Source organism: Ceratotherium simum, chromosome 4 (genome assembly GCF_057802395.1).
Source record: "Ceratotherium simum simum isolate JZ-2026a chromosome 4, ASM5780239v1, whole genome shotgun sequence".
NCBI classification, from domain to species: Eukaryota; Metazoa; Chordata; class Mammalia; order Perissodactyla; family Rhinocerotidae; genus Ceratotherium; species Ceratotherium simum.
Window position 1 is genome coordinate 50,600,052 of NC_141903.1, and position 20,575 is coordinate 50,620,626.

The window sequence follows — 20,575 nt, forward strand, 5'->3', positions numbered from 1 at the left end:
AGGCACATGATTGGAAAATTGGTGACAAGGAAATTGAGGAAGAGGTTATGTGGATAGACCTCTCTGAATAGGCAAAAAACATGAAGAAATTTGTGTCCCATATGAATGCTCACGACCTCAGCAGAGGAGGATTTTAATAATCAAGTGAATAGGATGACCAGCTCTGGGGATACCAGTTGGCCTCTTTCCCCAGCCACCCCTGTCATTGCCCAATGGACTCATGAACAAAGTGGCCACGTGGCAGGGATGAAGGTTATGCATCAGTTCAGCAACATGGACTTCCACTCACCAAGGCTGACCTGACTACAGCCACTGCTGAGTGCCCAACCTGCTAGCAGCAGAGACTAACACTGAGCCCTCGATATGGCACCATTGCCCAGGGTGATCGGCCCGCTACCTGGTGGCAGGTTGATTACACTGGACCGCTTCCATCATGGAAGGGGCAGTGTTTTGTTCTTACTGGGATAGACACTCTGGATACAGATATGCCTTCCTTGCATGCAATGCTTTTGCCACAATTACCATCCATGGACTTATGGAATACCTTATCCACTGTTGTGACATTCCACACAGCATTGCTTCTGATTAAGGAACTCACTTCACAGAAAATGAAGTGATGCAATGGGCCCATGATCGTGGAATTCACAGTCTTACCCTGTTCCCTACCATCCTGAAGCAGCTGGCCTGACAGAATGGTGGAACGGCCTTTTGCAGACTGAGTTACAGTGCCAGCTATGTGGCAATACCTGCAGGGCTGGGACAAGGTTCTCTAGCGGACTGTATATGCTCTGAATCAGCATCCAATATGTGCTGATTTCTCCCACAGCCAGGATTCACGGATCCAGGAATCAAGCATTGGAAATGGAAGTGACACCACTCACTATTACCCCTAGTGACCCACTGGCAAAATTTTTGCTTTCTGTTCCTGAAACTGGGGGCCAACTTGCTTTAAGTATACTCAGTTAGTTGTGTGTTAGCAAAAGTGGTTAGATAATGCATTACTAAAGCCCACCCTATAGATAACATCTCTGAAGCTTGGGTCACCATGGTAACAGGGGCTGCTTAAGTTGTTTTTCAGGAACTGAGAGTTGACTCTTTGTCTAGGTCAGGACAGTTAAGACCACTGACTTACCAACTGGGCCAATAGACGACACTTTGATGTCAGAGGGCTGAAAACTCCACCCTCAGATCCTGCTAATACCATCATTTTGTGAACACACATCCTATGAAGAGCCATGAAGCTTGACTACATTTGTGCAGATCATCTATTACCTTACTTATCCTTATCTCTAATCATCTATCCCCATACTTCAGACCACTCTGCCCCTTTATCCCATAAATATCCCTAAACTTCATTTTCAGGGAGGCAGATTTGAGACTTGTTCTCCCCTCTCCTCGCTTGGCATCTTGTGAATAAACTCCTTCTCTGCTACAAACTTGTCTCAGTGATTGGCAGACCGTGCAGCGGGCAAAACGAGTCTGGTTTGGTAACATCCTCATGACTTTATGCTCTGCTGGCCTAGATGTCTCAGTTCCAAAGGGAAGAATGTTTCCATCAGGAGATACAACAATGATTCCATTGAACTGAAAGTTAAGACTGCACCGGGCCACTTTGAGCTCCTCATATCTCTGAATCAACAGGCATAGAGAGTTACCATGCCGGCTGTGGTGATTAATCCTGACTACCAAGGGGAAATTGGACTACTACTCCACAATGGAGGTAAGAAAGAGAATATCTGGAATATAAGAGATCCCTTAGAGTATCTCTTAAAATTATGATGCCCTGTGATTAAAGTCAATGGAAAACTATAACAATCCAATTCAAACAGGACTACTAATGTCTCAGACTCTTCAGGAATGAAGGTTTGGGTCACCACACCAGGTAAAGAACCAGGACCAGCTGAAGTGCTTGTTGAAGGCAAAGGGAATATGGAGTGGGTAGTGAAAGAAGGTAGTTATAAATACCAGCTACAACCACATGACTAGTTATAGAAATGAGAACTGTAACTGTCATGAATATTTCCTCCTTCTTACTTGTGTGTACATATATGTATATACATATATTAATATATATAAAGCAAATATATTTGTTTTCTTCCCTTTCTTATCCCCTTATCATGTAACATAAGATGTACTGACTTTATATCATAGTTATTTAAGTTTTGTTAACTTCATATCATAGTATTTAAGTTACATAATATCAAGGAGAAAAACGGACATGACTTAAGGATTTTACCTCCTCTTCTGGGGAAGGGGTTAGTGCATTTTCAGTTGTATGTAGGATAGTTGTATCATGTCAGGCAGAATTATGACCTTATTATTGTCTTTATTTGGACTTTAAGTAGGGTTAAAAGGAGATGTGTATGAGTGCCAAGTTGACAAGAGGTGGACTTGTGATGGTTAATTTTATGTGTCAGTTTGGGCCACAGGACACCAAGATATTTTGTCAAACATTTCAAATTAAGCATGTCCAAAAAATAGGACTTCTGATCTTTCCCCTGTAGGAGGTCAGAATCGGCCACCTCAAAATATGTCTCTTTACCTTGATTATTTTCTCTGAAAGAAACTTTGACCTCCCCCCCCAACTAACTGCCTATAAAAGTTTAAGATAGAAGGCCTGTCACCATAGATAACTCTGGGTATGGATAGACTGGGAGGGTCTTTGCTAAGCTCTTTCTTATCAAAGCTCTGAAAAACAAATAAAAGTAAAAGTTACCCTTTGTAAGAAACATGTACATTTGTAAGGCAAATCTCCATTTGTAAAAGTATCTCCCTCTCTGTACTGGGAAAAGCGGGGGATGACCTTATCTCTAGAAACTCTTATCAATGCAGAAGGCGAGGACTTAAATCTGCATACTCTTATTTACTGTGCTTTTCTGGTTATCTCCCATAGCTGACTCTCCCACCCCCAACATCCTCTTTTGTCTTTACCTGAATATGCTATTTAAGATGAGAACCTCCGCCATTTGTCAAGTTACTCAGCTTTTCCGGGTCTCTCCCATGTATACATGTTATAAATCTTTGTTTGATTTTCTCCTGTCATTCTGTCTCATGTCAATTTATTCGTACCCCAGCCAGATAGGACCCAGAGTGGGTAGAGGATAGTCTTCCTCCCCTTCACTCCCAAAATCTGCTCTGGCCCAATTCTTCCACATTTCAGTAAACAGTGCCACCATTCTTCCATTTGCTCAAGCTAAAAACCTTGGAGTCATCCTGTTCCTCATTTTTTCTCACACTCCAAATCCAATCCACCAGTGAATCCGATTGGTCTCATCATCAAAATCTATCCAGAATCCAACCATCTTCCACCCCTCTACCTATAAAACTTTTCTAAGCCATCATCATCTTTTACCTGGGATACCACAATAGCTTCCCAACTGAGCTCGCTGCCTACACCCAAGCATCCTATAGTCTATTCTCCACTCCAAAATGAAACTGATCTTCTTAAAACATAACTCATGTAGCCAACAAGTAAAGGCAGAGATTTCCATCTGTTTTCTTTGCTTTTGTGTCCTCAGCATCTAGAAGAGTGCCTCACACATGGTTGGTGAGCAATAAATACTGACTGAATCACATCACTCCACTGCTTCCTATCTCTCAGACTAAAAGGCTCATCATCCCATCCCAGGCCTAGTGGCTAAGCCCTCCCCACCCACCACTCAACCTCATACTATCCCCCCCACCATACTTATACGACCTCATCTCCTACTATCCTCTATTCTCTGACTCCAGTTCAACCCCACTGGACTCCTTTCTATATCTAAAACACAGTGGGCACAGTTCCATCTCATGGCCTTTGCACATGCTGTTCACTCTGCCTGAACACTCTTCCCCTAGATAACCTCATGATTCACCTCCTTACTTCCCTCAGGTCTCAGTTCTAATGTCATTTCCCAGTGAGGGCTTCTCTGATGATCCCCCCAGCACTCTTTATCTCCCTTCCCTTGTTTATTTTAGTTGGTAGCACTTATCACTATCTAAAATACTGTATGTAATTTAATTATCATGTTTATTTCTGCCCCTTCACCCACGCAACTAGAATGTAAGCTCCTAGAGGAGACTTTTGACTGACTCCCTTTGAGGGGAGAGACTTTTGACTGTTTTGTTCACTGCTGTATCCTCAATGGGCAGATTAGTGCCTGCCACTTAGTAGGTGGTCAACAAACATTTGTTAAATAAGTGAATGATTTGTTTCCATTTTCTCTTGATATTATAAACAATGCTACAATGAATAACTTTATGTGTATATCCATCCTTGTGCATTTGTGGATACAGACCAAAAAGTGGGAAGGTTGGGTCAAAGGGTATATAAATAGTTTATTTAATAAATATTGCTACATTGACCTCCAAAAAAGATCTTCCAAGTTGCAGTCTTACCCACAGTGGGTTAGAGAACCTGTTTCCCTTCACTTCCATTCTCATCAGTATTGGTTTTTATTAATCTTTTTCATTTTGCCTATTAAATTAAAAAAAAAAACCACAAACCTTGTTTTCAACTTTGTTTTTCCTTAATTACTAGTGAGACTGACTATCTTTTCATATATCTTTGGTCATTTGTACCTATGATGTCTCTCTCCTCTTAAAAACAAACAAGTAACTACTCTCATCACTTGCAGCTGCTTCCAGGACAAAATATTATCTGGCTATCTACAGTTCCACTAAACCACTCAACCGAACCTTCAAACTCCAGTCCCACGCCCACCACCTACCCCTTCTTATCAACTATCCATACTAAGATTCTTACCCTTCGCCATGCCGTTCCCTGAATCTGAAATGATCGTCTTCTCTTTCTCAAACTGCCAAACTTTCACTCATCCCTGTAGCACAAGCTTTCACGTCAGGTACTCCTGCACCCACAATGCCAGCACAATGCCTAGGAGAGGGCAGGCACATAATATATAATCACAAGAATGAATTTTTGTTTTACTTGTTTTATGTAATCTTGACAATAAGATGAGTTTCCAGTAGCAAGCTAGAGAGAGGGGTGAGGGTATAGAAGAGAGAGACATCTACAGTTTCTAAAATAATTTCTAAATTCCTAAATTCATCTAAATTCAAAGAACTAGGGAAAGGCAGCTGGTAAGACTCAACTCACATATTGGTTCTTCCTTAGAATCAGAATTATAAAGTGAAAACCTGAGTAATCTACCTTTTTAATAAAAATCAACGAGAAGAGGACAATAGCACATTTCAAATACCTACCCACCCCATTCCAATGGCAACTATCTAGAAGGAGATACCAGCACATTCCAAATATGCCCAATCTAGTCATCAGAATTTAGCCAGCAAACTACCCGAGATCCACACTGAGATATCGCTGCTCACCTATCACATTGGCAAAAATCCAAAAGCCTGACACACACTCAGTTGGTGAGCTTGTAAGGAAACACACGCTCTCATAAACTGCTATGGGAATGCAAAATAGCACAATCCTTAAGGAAGGGAATTTAACAATATCTGGCAAAATTACATATGCATTTATTTACCTTTTGATCCAGTAACCCACTGCTAGGAATCCATTCTAAAGATACACTGACGAAAATACAAAAAGACATATGTACAAGGCTAGTGACTGCAGCCAACAGTGGAGAACAATGGCGCTAAAGAAAAGAATGTGGCACCTCTGTATATGCTTCTGTGTAGTGATCTCCAGGATGTGTTGTTAAAAAGAAAAAAAAAAAAGCAGGTGGAAGAAAACGTTTTAATATACTACTGTTTAATCTAACAAAAGGAGTGGAGGTACAAATATATTTGTATTTGTTTATACATTTCTTTAAATGGAAAGATAAACTATAACTTTTTGTGTGTGTGTGTGTGTTTTTTTTGTGAGGAAGATCAGCCCTGAGCTAACATCCACGCAAATCCTCCTCTTTTTGCTGAGGAAGACTGACCCTGAGCTAACATCCATGCTGATCTTCTGCCACTTTATGGGGGAGGCTGCCACAGCATGGCCTGACAAGTGGTGCATCAGTGCGCGCGCCCAGGATCCGAACCTGGGCCGCCAGCAGCGGAGCGCGCGCACTTAACCGCTACGCAGCGACAGGGCCGGCCCCTATAACTTTTTTTTAATGGTCATCAAAGGGAGAGGAAGGAAATAGGGTGAAGAGGACATAAACAGAAGCTAGATTTCAGCAGAGAAACCTGATGCAGTATATACTTTACACAAGTATAAAACAAAATCAATTTTTTAAAAAAATCCCTAAGAATACCAAATAAAATGAAACTGGTTAGCAAGTCCATGTTATAAGCAGAGAAGGACCAATCCAAGTGATTTTAAAAGTCATTTGATTGTACGCTCCTAGTGGGATAGAGCAAAGAACAAAAGAACTTGCAAAACAAAAAAAGTTTTAAGCTGTATTCAGGAACAATGTTGTTGATGGTAGCACTGGTATTTAAATAAGAAACACTGATGTGTAGGGGGCCAGCTGTGGCGTAGTGGTTAAGTTCATCAGCTCCGCTTCGGCAGCCCAGGGTTCTCAGGCCTGGACCCTGGGGGCAGACCTATGTACCACTCATCAAGCCACACTGTAGCAGGCAACCCACATAAAGTAGAGCAAGATGGGCACGGATGTTAGCTCAGGGCTAATCTTCCTCAGCAAAAACAGGAAGATTGGCATGGATGTTAGCTCAGGGCTAATCTTCCTCACAAAAAAAAGAAACACTGATGTATATAATGTGAGATAAATTGTTAATCATGATATTCAAATTCTATCAATCACAGCATCTAAAGTACTGAGATTTTCAGTGTGGGGAAAGGAAGACAGTTGAAGATAGAAGAGACTAAGAAAAAAATACTAACTTTGACCCCTGAAAAGAACTAGAAACCTCCACAAACCCCGTGTCAATGTATACACTTTGTGCCCAGATAGTGGTCTCTAAATATCATTTCCCACTAAAAGCAACCAAGGAGCTTTAGAGAAAAAGCTAATTCCAGATCTGGGGTGGGAAAGGTAAAACATGTACCAGGAATATCTTGTTATACTGACATCTTGTTATACTGATTGACTGAAAGACGCTGTGGAACTTCTGACACTATTTTTTTTGACACTATTAAGGTTGTATCAAGGACACAGCACCCAACTTGAAAAGGCCAAACTTGAAAATGGCAAAAGATGGGACAAAAAGTGTATAAGAATGACAAATGCAATGGATTCAACTAAATTAAATATGCTAATATCCACAAATTCATAACAATACTAATTTTTTAAAGAAAGCCTCTGTGATCACCTTTAGTTTGTGATCTGTGGAGGCAAACAACTCATTATTTTGAAAAATAAATAATAAAAAATCAGGCATTTATCCTGTCTTTCCTATAAAAACTACACCTCAGAGTAACTAATTTATGAGGCAAAGTTTTTTTTATACATGTATTCAAGTCAATAAATGAAGCGAGAATGATAAAATTAGAATATCAGTACTTAGTAACCACTAATGAATTAATAGGTCTAGGCAATGTTCTTCAATGGCTTCCGGCATCAGAAATCAAATCTGAAAATGATCAAGCTTCTACCTTTTTACAAGGTAAGGACCAGAAGAATGTGCTAATAATGACACAAGGATGGAATTAGCAAAATCCAGTCTGGGGAACTACAGGACAAATGTCATGGTTTATACAACAAAATAACTGTAAAAGGAAAAAAAAAAGAGAGAGAAGTGGAAAAAGAACTTTAATCCATCAAATGGATCCATTTAATCCATTTAGATTAAAAGACTGAGGAGACATTTTAAGCAATCACAGTATATGGACCTAGTTTCAATCCCAATTCACTCTGCATTAAAAGAAAAGGAACATGCATGGGAAAATTAAGGAAATGTAAAAATGGATTGATATTTATGATATTGATGAATTATTGTTAATTTTTAAGTGTCTGATAATGATATTAGGATTATATTTTAAAAGGGGAATCTTTGATTTTTAGACATACAAACTGGAAATATTCACAGATAGGTTTGAGATTCACTTCAAAATGAAATGGCGGAGGATGTGCAGGGAGAGAGGGAAAGAGTAGGAAGCAAAATTGGCTGCGAGTTTATCATTTTTTAAAGCTGAGTAAAGGGGTCCTTATTTTTTCCACTGCTCCATATGGTGAAATTTTCCATAATAAACAGTTACTGTTAAAAGGGAGCGAGAACAAGACAACAACTGAAAATTAAAGCAGAAAAGACATACACATAGCAAGGTAACAGGAAATTCCATTAGTAACTTGAACAAGTACTGGGAAAACCAGTATGAGAATGCGAGGTCTGAGCCTGCCAGCTCCTGTTCTGGAGGGATGCAGTGGGAGATGGAGAAGGGAGTAAACACATATCTCTATTCTCTCTATAACATATCCTAATCATTTATGTAAATAATTAGCCTTTACGATCTTGAAGGGGAGAAAAGATATGTAGTAAATAAGGCTAGAAAACTAAACCTGAATTGAACACACAGTTTGAACGTTGTAATAAGAATACCAGTTGGTTACATGTAATTGTTACTTCTGAAGTACTTCAAAGTATTTGCAAAGAGTTTATTTCACGTAGCATAGATATTTCTCCTGGACTTTTGTTTACACTATTAATTCACATTAAAGAACTTATAAAGGCAGTCCCTACGTGAAATAAGAATAAATCACGAATGTAGCTAGAGACACCATTCCTTGCACGTTGTAAAGATTATCTCATTTAATCCTCAAAACACCTTCTAAAGTAGGTACTCATATGCTCCTATTTCACAGATGAGGAAGATAAGACACAGGGAGATTAAGTAGCTTGCCCAAAGTCAGCCTTCGGGCTAAATGCTGGAAGCAAGATTTGAACGCAGATAGCACGAGTCCATAGCCTGTACCTTTCACCGCTGGCCTGTGTCAGCTTCTGTCACAAACTGGTGGAATGTTATAAATAGGCTTTTGCCAAATGGCAAAAATTATCCCCAAAGCATCTGAAATAATCAACATTTGATTTGATCTGCACAGGTTCACTTCTAATAACACGCCTGCCTTATTTTTGAGACACAGTATAATACAATTTGGATGACTAACTTAGCATCACATCAGAGCAGATGAAACTCAATGTAACATGGTATCCTGGATTGGATCCTGGAACAGAAAAGGGACATTAGTGGAAAAACTGGTGAAATCCAAACAAAGTCTGGAGCTTAGTTAATAGTCATGTACCAATGCTACTTTCCTTGTTTTGACATTACCATGGTAATGTATGACGTTAACAATGAGGGAAACTAGGAGAAGGGTATATAGGAACTCTCAGTATTAACTTTGCAACTTTTCTGCAAATCTAAAATTATTTCAAAATTAAAACTTTATTTAAAAAGAACAGATAAAATTATAAAATAAAAACTACTAAAAAAAAGATTAAAATGTTTTTCTAGGTCAATGAAAACAAACTTACTTCTGTCCCCAAATTTCTAAGCACCATATTTGCAAAATTCAATCTTCTTGTACCTTTTTTGATTTTTAAGTGAAGGTATCATTCTGTTTGTAAAAGTTCAAGAATATTTTCAAACTGTGTTTCTTGTCCTTAAGGGTAAGGAAAACATCATACACATGCTTGATTTAATCACTCGACACATATTCAATGTGCGACCATGCTGGGAGCTTACCATGAGTGAGGCACTGTGCCAGCTATGTTCTGGTTACACAAAGGCTTCCTTCATCATAGATGCTTATAATGGGTGACTGAAAGATACTGTTGTGGTCTCACTGTCCTTCTGACTTTCTCCAACTGTGGTGTCAACAGGGTTAGTGGCAGGAATGGACTGACCTCACTCCTAGCTCCAAAGATGCCCCCTCTTTTAACTCCATCTGGTTCACCTATCCTTGCCATGGTGACTCATTCAGGTAGCCATGGCCTCAGCCAATTGGCACACAGGGTTCCCCTGGCAACAGGACTGGCTGAGAAACCAACTGGGGGTGAGATATGAAGGGAGACATATTTGTTCAGAGCTTCTGGGAAAAAAGTGTCCTTACTCCTAAGAAACACCCTCTCTTCCTCTGGATGTCATAGTATACCAAAAAAAATCTTTTTTAACCTGCAACTTGTTACCATTTGTCACCAGGTGGAAGCTACTCTGAAGATGAAAGCAAACAGAGAGGAGGGCCACTCTCAGGTGGCCAGGCCCCCTTACTCAACCTCTCAGTCCCATTCTCACAAATATAAAATGCCAATAGTAATACTTCCTGCAAATCATCGTTAATTCCAAGGCAATATTTGCATTGTGGTTACGTTAAAAACAACTGAGAATTGGGATGATATTAAAGTATTGCTAATTTTATGGCAATATTTACATTTTGGTTCTATTTTCAAACAAGTCTTTACCTGTCAGATATTCATAGTGAAATATTTACAGTTGATGAACAAATGACAAGCAATAGGATATATTAGAGTATAGGAGGAAGCCATTTGGTTTAAAACTAATTTGGCCTGACCTTGTTTTCCTAAAAGGGCCTGACGCCGGCCTGATGAGTATGCATTGAACATCTGCAGTAAACATTTACAATGTCCCAAAGACAAGAATGATGCCCTTAAAGATTGGGATGTTATTTTCCCCCATATCAGCATTCCCTTAAGGATAAGCATCTCTTCCTAAAAACTAAGGATTAATTACCAACCTGCTGTGCTCACTTTGTGACTACTGACCTGTTTTGCCAGCAAAGCATCTCGTGACTGTTGTAAAAGGGACATTCCTACCCTATGTAATGTATGCTCATTGTTCCAAGACAGTATATAACTGTTCTGTATACCCCACTTCTTTAGAGTGCTTCCTTCCTTCATGAAGGTACTCTCCTGGGATATATGGTCCTTAGGATTGGCTCATAATAAACTCTCCCCAATTTTGATTTATAGATTGATTATGGATTATTTGTGTCGACACAGTGAAATTATATCTTAGATTTGCTTTTAAAATATTTCAGAATAAAAAAGAAATGGAAGAACTGGAGGGTGAATGAAATAAAAATTGTAAGATATTCAACATAAGTAATGGGTAAATGGTGGCTCATTATATTGTTCTATTTTTGTATTTTAATCCATAAAATATTAAAACAATAATGATCCCTGCATACACCTCAATATTATGACCATGTATATTTGTACAAGCACAACACAGTCAATCATAGACATATACACAGTTAAAATGGACTTGAAACACCATCTAATTCAATGCTTTGATTTTTATAGCTATGAAAAATGAAATCTAATATACTCAAACTTTGTGTTGTTACCCAAGTAGTAATTCTAGTTTTGTTGTTTTTACCAATAATGTATCTATACCAGCCTGTGCTGGCACCCAGGACCTGCTTACCCTCACGTCCAACAGACTTTTTCTCCATCCTCACCTTATAATACCACTCAGCCACATCTAGCCTTTCCTTCTTGTAAAGCATCTACCAATCCTTCTCTTTCCCACCTCACACCCCTGGGTCTCCTTCTCCCTCTGGATGCCGTGCGTGCGGAGAATTCTCTGCCCGTGCCAGTGCTCGGATCTGACCTTCAGTCCTCCCTCTTTCCTCACTCCCCAGGCTCTTCCTGGGAACAGCATCAACTTTTATGCTTTTTCATCTTTTATGCTGAATGACCTCCTAGAGCCACACTTTTAGCCCAGACCTCTATATATTCTGAACTCCAAATTCAAATAGCTTCAACCACCATGAAAAACTCAACAGGTCCCCAAATGAAATGTCCCCCTGCTTCAGCTCATATTTGGTCACTGGCACCACTTCCATGGAAGTCACCCTGCTGCTGCACATCTGGTCACCAGGCCCAGGAGATTCCTGTCATCATCCCCCTTCCTTTCCAAGTTGCCTTAGTCAGACCCTCATCCTCGCCTTTCTGATTGTTTTGCAAGAGTCTCTTAAATGATTAATGCGCCAGGGTCATCCCTCTAAAGGCAAAGCTAATCATGTTACTTCCTTCCTTAAAACTCTCCAGTGACTTCCCTCTGTCTGAGGCTGGAGCCCATTCTCCCTCACAGCTCTGAAGGCTAGTGAGCAGTCTCTCCCCACCTCTCTTTGGAATCCCTCTGCACAATCCCTGCTACTTACTCTAATTCCAGTCTGCACCCTGACCCCCATCCAACCCACGGAGGTGCTTCATGCTTCAGGATCACTGCTCTTCTGCTTTTCCTCTCCTATTAGAAGACTCAATCGATCATTATTTATTGAGCAGACATGTGATGAATTCTTACTATGTGATACGCCCTGTACTAGGGTACAACAGTGGAGATGGACACTGTGCTAGCCTCAAGGAGCTTACAGTCTAGCAGGGAAACAAGATATCAAACAAAAAAACAAGGAGGCGTCAGGGTGGGGAGCATGGCAGATAGAGAATAACCACTCTACAAAGTAATATTTGAGTTCATCTGCATTTTGGTACAATATCCTCTCCTGCTTCTTTGTAAACTAAAATGATTTAGAAGCAGCCTTTTTTGGGGTGAATCTAGGCGTTTAAAACGCCTAGATGAGCTTTTGCCCAGTACTTCCTCTTTCTAGAATTCACAATCCCAGCAAAAAACTAATCAGATTTCAAAAGTCAGCATTCCTAAGCATCCCCATCCCCACCCCCAGCACATCAACCTAAGGCAGAGCAGAACCGCCCCCTCCTTCCTCAGGACTCCAGCTGACATCAGGGCACCCTCATCCTTCCCCACCCTTGCCCCTCCTGGATGGGCTGAGAATCCCGAAGGACAGGAACAACATCCTTCCATCTTTCAATTCCCCACCAGACACTGTGCAGGCCCACAGTAAATGTTTAAATGTTAAAAAGGAAAAAATTCACTCTTTAAAAGTAAATAACTTTGTATATTGCACATAACTTTGTGTGAATTTTTTGAATAACAAGTGAGCAATATTTATAAAAACTTTACAAAGCCCGAAAGTACCACTTCTAGTAGAAATTCCAGTGGTAGGCATAAAAAAGCATGTACAGGGATGTCTTATTTCAACATTTGATATAGTTGCTAAATATTAGGAGCAAATGTCAATGGCCATCAACAGAGATCTGGGAAAACAAATTATAGTACATTCCTACTGTGGAAGATCCCTTTGCTGGAAGTTAGAAGGAGGAGACAGACCTATCCATATTGACACAGAAAGAAATCCATAAGTTGTAGGATGACCGTTACAGTAAAATCTTGCCATTTATTCGTAAAAAGAAAAAACATGTTTTCATAGCATAGGGGAAAAAGTCTCTAAGAAAGCACCTCTAGGTTTTACCTCTGAGGGCATGGGACTAGAAACAGGGAGGAAGAATTATCTTTGTCTACTTTAAAATTCCTATCACTGAATTTGTTAGAATGCAATATAATATTTCTTCAATTTAAAATATAAACATAATCACTAAAGTAAAAAGGAACTTTTTACACTAAAGTGTACATTATTTTACCATTTTCTTATTTAGGAAATTGAGAGTATATTTTTTTAATTCTGGGGGGTTTTGTTTTACAAGATGAAATATTATTCACTGCTATATTCCCATCACCTAGAGTAGAGACATATATCAGGCACTCAGTTAATATTTGCTGAATGAATAAACTGCTGTACAATTAAAAAATAGTTGCTCAGAGGGAACAAAGTATCTATTTGGCTGCTTGGCAAACTCACAAAGGAAAAAAAAATCACTTGCAGAAGGTATCTTAACAATATGGTTACCAATCTAAAACGAGTTAAGATTTTTTTTTTTAAGTAAATTCTTAAAGATCACACAAAGTCTCATCACATAAGCAATCTTCAAACTACCACGTTTACCAAGGAAAGGGCTCCTTCGAAACCAGTTTAATTCACAACCTGGAGTCTGGCTCACGCCTGGTGTACAAATAATAAAAAAACTATATGAAAACTTTGGGGGAAAACACAGATTCTCTAATAGAAGAAAATCAATAACGGCCAATGAGCCTTAATTTTGATTTATTTAAAAGTACTTATTTTTGGATGTAATTAACTTTTAGCATGGACTGCTGAGACCACCTTCATCTTTTCTCTAAAGACCAAGGCCCCTAACAAGCAGCCTTTTTATCTTCAGATCCTGAAAGAATGCCCCCAAGATGGTAGGCCCTCCATGACTGCTGATGCCTATAGGAGAGGTGAGATACTGGAAGAACAAAAGACAACCAAGGTATTAAGTTTAAGGAAAAAGCCTTGAATAGGTTCAGATTTAAGTTCAACTTTTTTTTTTAAGGAAGAGAATATTTAACCAAATGTTAATTCATTGGAAAGGATTATTTATATAAATAACGGCCACTATACTGAGCTCAGCTCCCCCTCAGCTGCAGTTTCCTCCCTGATGGAAGGCACTCTGAGTACATGTTTTGGGACACTTGAACCCAACTGTCTACTTAATTCTAAAAACCCACATACAATCTGGATTTTTTTTTTAAATCACTACTCTTAATTCTAAAAATTCCTTTGAAAGGGTGATTTAATCCTCCCTATGAAAACACTAGGTTCCAGATAGGCTGTGACCAAAATCCAAAAACATTTAGAGGAGGCGGGAGAGGTTAAAATGCTTCTTTGCCAAATTAATGTAGCTGGGTTTAGTAAGTGAGTGAATTAGAAGTGAATAAAATCACAATCCTTTCAAGCTGCCCTCTGCAATCCTCTCCAAAGCCTACCTGCTCTTTAACAACTGGAAATAAATTCTTCCGAGGTCTACCCAGCCTCAGGTATTTCTCCCTCTAGTAATGACTGTCTAGATGAAGATGTCTAAATTCATTGGGAAATCAACCACCTAGTTTACTTACTAAACTTATTACCCAAAGATCCCAGGCCCTGGTGCCTGCTCTCCCCGCCCACTCCTCCACTCTTGCCAGCAGGGTCCCTGTTTCTCATTTCTCGGTGATCACAGTCCCAAGTATGGAACATGTGCTCAGTAAGTACCTGATTTTGCCATTTCATGGCACTGCAGAACTAGAAAAAACTTTGGAATCCATCTAAAAGCAATACATGTATTCACTTAGGCTAATAAATAGCTACGAATGAGGATTTTTAAAAATGAGCATATTTTTCAGCTGAATGAATCCTACAGAACTTGGAAGCCAACATAACCCACCGCGAAGCCACTTCTGTCTGGGCAAAGGGAGCAGCTGTGCCAGAAACGAATGCAGCCCATCCCGGGCTCGAGAGCGCGGGTGGCGGGGAGAATGGCGAGTGCCGCGTCGGAAGACTCGACTCCAGGAGCTCCTGCCCCGAGAGCGGGAGCCGGGCTGGGAGGGGGAAGGGACCGAACCCGGGGACCCCGGGCGCCCGCAGCCGCCGCGCCAGGGAGGGGGCGCCCGTTGCCTTGACAACCGCGCGGGGCGCAGCCCTCCCTCTGGGCCGGGGGAGGGGAGGGAAGGAGAGCGAGGGGACCCCCTGCGCAGGGGCGGCGGCGGGGGGCACCTCCCGGGCTCAGCCGCCGCGGGCCCGGCCCCCGGGGCCCCCTCTGGCCGCGGCCCGCGCCTACCGTGTATCCCCGCTCCAGGTCACTCTCCTCGTAGCGAAATGACGGGATGTAGACCTCCATGGCCGCGCCAGCCGGCCGGCGGAGGACGAGCGGGGGGCGGGCTCACGGCTGCGGCCGCCGCCCCGCCCCCGGCCCGGCCGCCCCGCCCCCCTCCCTGCGCCCTCGGGACCCCGAGGCTGCGCGGCGCGGACCCGGATCGGCTGCTGACCCCGCTGCCCGCCGCGCTCTGAGAGGGCCCGGGGCGGGAGCCGGGGCCCGGGGAACGGAGGGCGCGGGGCTCTGGACACCTGGGTTCTGGGCCCGAAGGCGGCGGGGATCGGCTGGGCCCAGAGGAGGCGGGGCCTGGAAACCTGTGAGTCTGCAGAAAAGGGGTGTGCGCGCCACCGCGCCGGGCGCCGGGGACAGGGCCGCACCCGGGCGCACCCTGTCCTTCGGGCCCCGGCGTGCGCCGGGTTGCAATTTGCAAGACACCACCCTTAGCCGATTGCACGACAGCGAGGAATAGAAAAGCATGAAGCTTCTTGATTTTGTTTTGGTTGGCTGAATGTTCGTTCTGACATGGCAGACATCACTGGCTGGCATTAGCAGCAATGAATCCTCCAACTTTTACGGAGACTTTTCTGCTTCCCTTCCATTCCAGGGTCGGCGTCTCGTTCCGAGTTAGCCGCCGAATCTTGGAGTGGTATTACAATACAGATCCCGAAAGTCGGCCGGGCACTGAGACAAACGCTCCAGCTTCTTGCTCCAGTTTTAAAATGCTGCCTTTAAATAACTGTATAGGGCTTTTTAACTGTAAAAGAAAATAGAAGACGAAACAAAAAGAAAAGAAAAGAAAGGTGAGAACCGGATTCTGCCCCTGGGGCCAGGACCTAATAACCTTGAAAGTACCTAAAAGATGAAGTGTTCCAGTAGAGGAAACTTGATTGTCAGGTTATCTTTTGTAAACTCTTGAGTTTCTTCCTTAGGTTAGAGCACAGAGCAGAATGGAAACTTGGAGGTGACTTGTGGGTCACTGAGAAGTGACCTCAGCCAGAGAGTTTCTTGGGCTGCAGGCGAACAACTGTGCCTTGAGGCCAGGGGGCATTTCACAGTGGCAAACTCTGAAGTTTATAATGAGACCCTAAGTCATGGAAAAGAGGAATAATCAGCTCCTTTGTTTTAAGGACCCTGCAAAGCCTTCTACATTAACCTCATCTGAAGACCCACCCTCCTCAACCACAAGCTCGCAACTCCGTGATGTGTCTGCCCCTCAGAATTCCGTGCCTCAGCATAAGCTGTGCCCTTTGACCAGACCGCCCTTCCTCTTTTTCTTCTACGGGCCAGCACCTCCTGATGTAAGCACAGCTCTATGGACTCCATGCTGTCTGAATTCAGAGCCCAGCTTGTTGGTTCCTTTGAGCCTCTGGTGACTGTTACACACACTATTGTGTGATTTATCTATCTGCCTCACTCACTAGATTTTAGGGCAAGTACCTTTTTAAAAAAAATTTTTATCCCCTACCTGGCACAATGCCAGGGACATTTTTCTTGAAAGCTTTATATAAGCATTTAAATACTCATCTTTACAAAACCAATGGGATGCAGCAGGTACTATGCCAGATGCTATTACATACGTTACATACCGTGTCACATTTAAGCTTTATAACAACCCCATGAAGAAGTGTTATGGGCAATAGGACTTTCAAGGCCTAAAAACAGTGTTTCTGTTTTTTGTTTTTAAAATAGTAATGGCTGCTGATGGCAGAAGACCCCCAAAACAATTTCAAGATTGGTTGAAACAGATTATTAAAGTCTCAGTGGGTGATGTAACCCAGGATTATATAATCATAAAATCCTTGAGCTACAGATTGCTGATCAAGCTTGTAGTATGCTTTCTGTACTGACCTTCCACAACAGCCTGCTAGTAGCCTGGCGTATATATAGTCTAGCAAGGCTCACCTATTTACCCATTGGACTTAAGAGGCAGAAATGTGTGGGTCCATGGAGATGTGACAGATGGTTGAATTCAAATGAAACCTATTTGCTGTATTCTAATAGCTATGTATAATTTAATTTTGCCTTGCTGAAAATATATACAAGCTCCCAATATGTGGGTGTGTTCTTGAGGATCTATCAGCTTAGCCATAAGTGGTATTGTTATAATTTCAGTTATTATAGATGGCATAATTGAGGCTCAGAGAGGATAACTATGAAATTATTAGCTAATAATTAGAAGATCTAAATTTCTAACTAAGTTCTGTGAGTAACCACTAAGGAAGGGAGAAAAAATAGCAGTAAATGAAGAGAATGTGGCAAATGTATTAACCTGTCGTTCCAACATATCTTAGTCTGACTCTACAGTCTGTGACAGGCCTGCTAAATATATTCTCAGAACATTAATAAAAATACATAGCAAATACATATATAAGACACTGAACAATTAGTATTTTCTAATAAAAGCAAAAAAGTCATATAAGCAAAATAATAAAATACTGCTGGAATCTGGGTATGAAATCCTTACACTAAAAATACAATTTACCTAATATTAGGTAAAAATATATTTCAGCAAATTTAATTATAAACTGCTTTAAATACCAATTTATGTTAGAAGATTTGACCAAAATCTATTACACAGTCAACATTCAATTGTAAGACTAACACATCATGACCAAATAAGATTTATCTCAGGAACATACAGATGGTTAAACATTAGGAAATCTGTTGCTGTATTTCTTAACATTGTCAGATTAGAAAAGAAACAAAATAAATGAGTATTTCAATAGATCCTGAAAAAAACATTAATGAATCAGTATATCTCTTCCTAATAATTCTTAACATGATAGAAATAGCAAAAAAAATCTTTAATTTGATAAAGATTAACTACTATAACTCCACAGCAAATATCCTATTCAACATCATATGAGGAAGCATCATAACAGTATTAATAACTTTATCATAACTATTGTTTGACATTTTGCTGGAGGCCCTAGCCAATACAATAAGAGAAGTAAAAGAAATAAGAGGTACACATATTGGATAGGAAAATAGAAAACTAGGGTTATTTATAGATAAAATGATCTACATAGAATAGAATCAACTAAAAAATTATTAGAACTAATAAAAGAGTTACATAAGTTTCATAAATCAACACATACAAATCAATAGATTTCATATACTATAGCTTTCTATAGCCCAACATTAAGCAGTTAGAAAATAACATACAGAAAACTGAAATATTTCATTAACAGCATTAACAACTTATAATTCTAAGGATAAAGTTAACAATAAATGTGCAAGACTTATATGAAGAAAAAGAAAACTTTATTAAACAACATAAAAGAAGATCTGAAAATAGTTATATCATGTTCCTAGATGGGAAGAATCAATATTTTAAAGACATAAGTTTTCACCAAAACAATTTATAAAGTTAATACAATCAAAGCTCCAACAAGCTAAGAAAAGTGACAAGCCGTTCTAAAATTTACTTGTGGGGCTGGCCCAGTGGCGTAGCGGTTAAGTGCTTGCGCTCCGCTTCAGGGGCCCAGGGTACACAGGTTCAGATCTTGGGCACGCACTGACGCACCCCTTGTCAAGCCATGCTATGGTGGCGTCCCATATAAAGTAGAGGAAAATGAGCACGGATGTTAGCCCAGGGCCAATCTTCCTCAGCAAAAAAGAGAGGAGGATTAGCATCAGATGTTAGCTCAGGGCTAATCTTCCTCACAAAAAAATAAATAAATAAAATAAAATTCACTTGAAAAATGAATAGCCAGGGCAAGTGTGAAGAAGAAGAAAAATAAATGAAGAGGTCAGTTAATCTATAGGACATCAAAACATACTATAAAGCCATAGTAATTAAACCAGTATGATCCTGGAGCAGAATTAGAGAAATGATCAAGGCAATCAAATAGCCCAGAAATAGATCCCTGAATATATAGAAACATAGTATGAAACAACAATGATATTTCAAACCTGTGGGGGTAAAAAATAAGCTATTAAATAAATGGTGTTTAGTTTTAATAAATGTTTAAATAGTTTTAAAGTTTTAATGAATGTTAAAAAGTTTAAATAAATGATATAATAAATAGTTTATCGATAACTGGCTATGTGTTAGGGAGAAAAGTAAAATAGATTTTAAAATGAATTCCAAATGTAGTAAAAAAAAAGCACTATGAAGAAACAAAGCTATAAAACCTCAAGGTAGACAAAGTGTTATTACAATATACATGTCAAAGACATTAAGGGAAAGATTATATTTTAGACTAGATAAGAATTTAAAATTAATGGAAACCAAAAACCGTAAGTTTAAAAAAATTCAATAAACTGAGAAAAATATTTGCAACATGTATAACAAAGGATTAATGTATATGTTATACATAAAGAATAACTACATTAATTTTTTTAATGGCACAATAGGAAATGGACACAGTATGAACAGGCAATTCCCAGAAGAATGCAAATGGACCAAAAAAAAAATCCAAATTAGTTATCTATTACCACATAACAAATTACCCCAAAATGTAGCTGCCTAAAGCAATAAATACTTATTATCTCCGACAGTTTCTGTGAGTTAGGAATCTGGGAGCAGCTTAGGTTGCAGTCAAGATGTTGGCCAAGGCTACAGTCATTTCAAGACTCTCCCGGGCTTCAAGATCCACTCACAGGTGGTTCACTCAAATGCCTGGCAAGTTAATGTTGATTGTTGGCAGAGCGCCTCAGTTGCTGGCCACTTGGACCTCTCCATACGGCTGCTGGAATGTCCTGAAGACATCGAGGCTGGCTTCTCCCAAAGAGGGAGAAGAAATGCAAAAGAGCTCAGGGCAGAGGGCACCATGACTTTTTATCACCTACTCTCAGAAGTCATACCCAATCAGTTCTGCAATATCCTACTGGTTACACAGGTTAGCCTTTTTCAGTGTGGGAGGGGACTACACAATGGCTTAAGTCTCAGGAGGCAAGAATTAATTAATTAGGGCCATTGTGGAGGCTAGCTACCACATAACCGTGAGCAGAGATGCTCAAATTCAGTAGTAATCAAGGAAATGCAAATTAAAATAATGAAGTATCATTTTCTAACTTTTAGATTGGCAAAAATTTCAAAGATTCTTCCAATGTTGGCAATGATGTGGGGAACTGAGTACTACTGGTAAGACAGTAAACGGTG

The 20,575-nt window shown here is 40.3% G+C and overlaps 1 protein-coding gene across 5 annotated transcripts in view; it reads right to left on the reverse strand.

Moving 5' to 3' along the window:
• The window catches only part of SNX24 (sorting nexin 24), a 139,184-nt gene extending 123,646 nt beyond the window's left edge, over window positions 1-15,538 (reverse strand). For 2 of the 5 annotated variants that reach the window (XM_087429894.1, XM_087429895.1), the window contains exons 1-2: window positions 15,433-15,513; window positions 4,745-4,873 (exon numbers count right to left, since the gene is read on the reverse strand). Coding sequence is in view for 2 of the 5 variants with exons in the window: in XM_087429892.1 (XP_087286018.1) it covers window positions 15,433-15,492 (60 nt within the window). In the remaining 3 variants the exon portion in view is untranslated. Of the gene's footprint in view, window positions 1-4,744; window positions 4,874-15,039; window positions 15,179-15,432 lie in introns of those variants that run through there. The other 3 variants (XM_087429892.1, XM_087429896.1, XM_087429893.1) reach the window with 3 other exon arrangements.
• Between the last annotated feature and the right edge of the window lie 5,037 nt (window positions 15,539-20,575).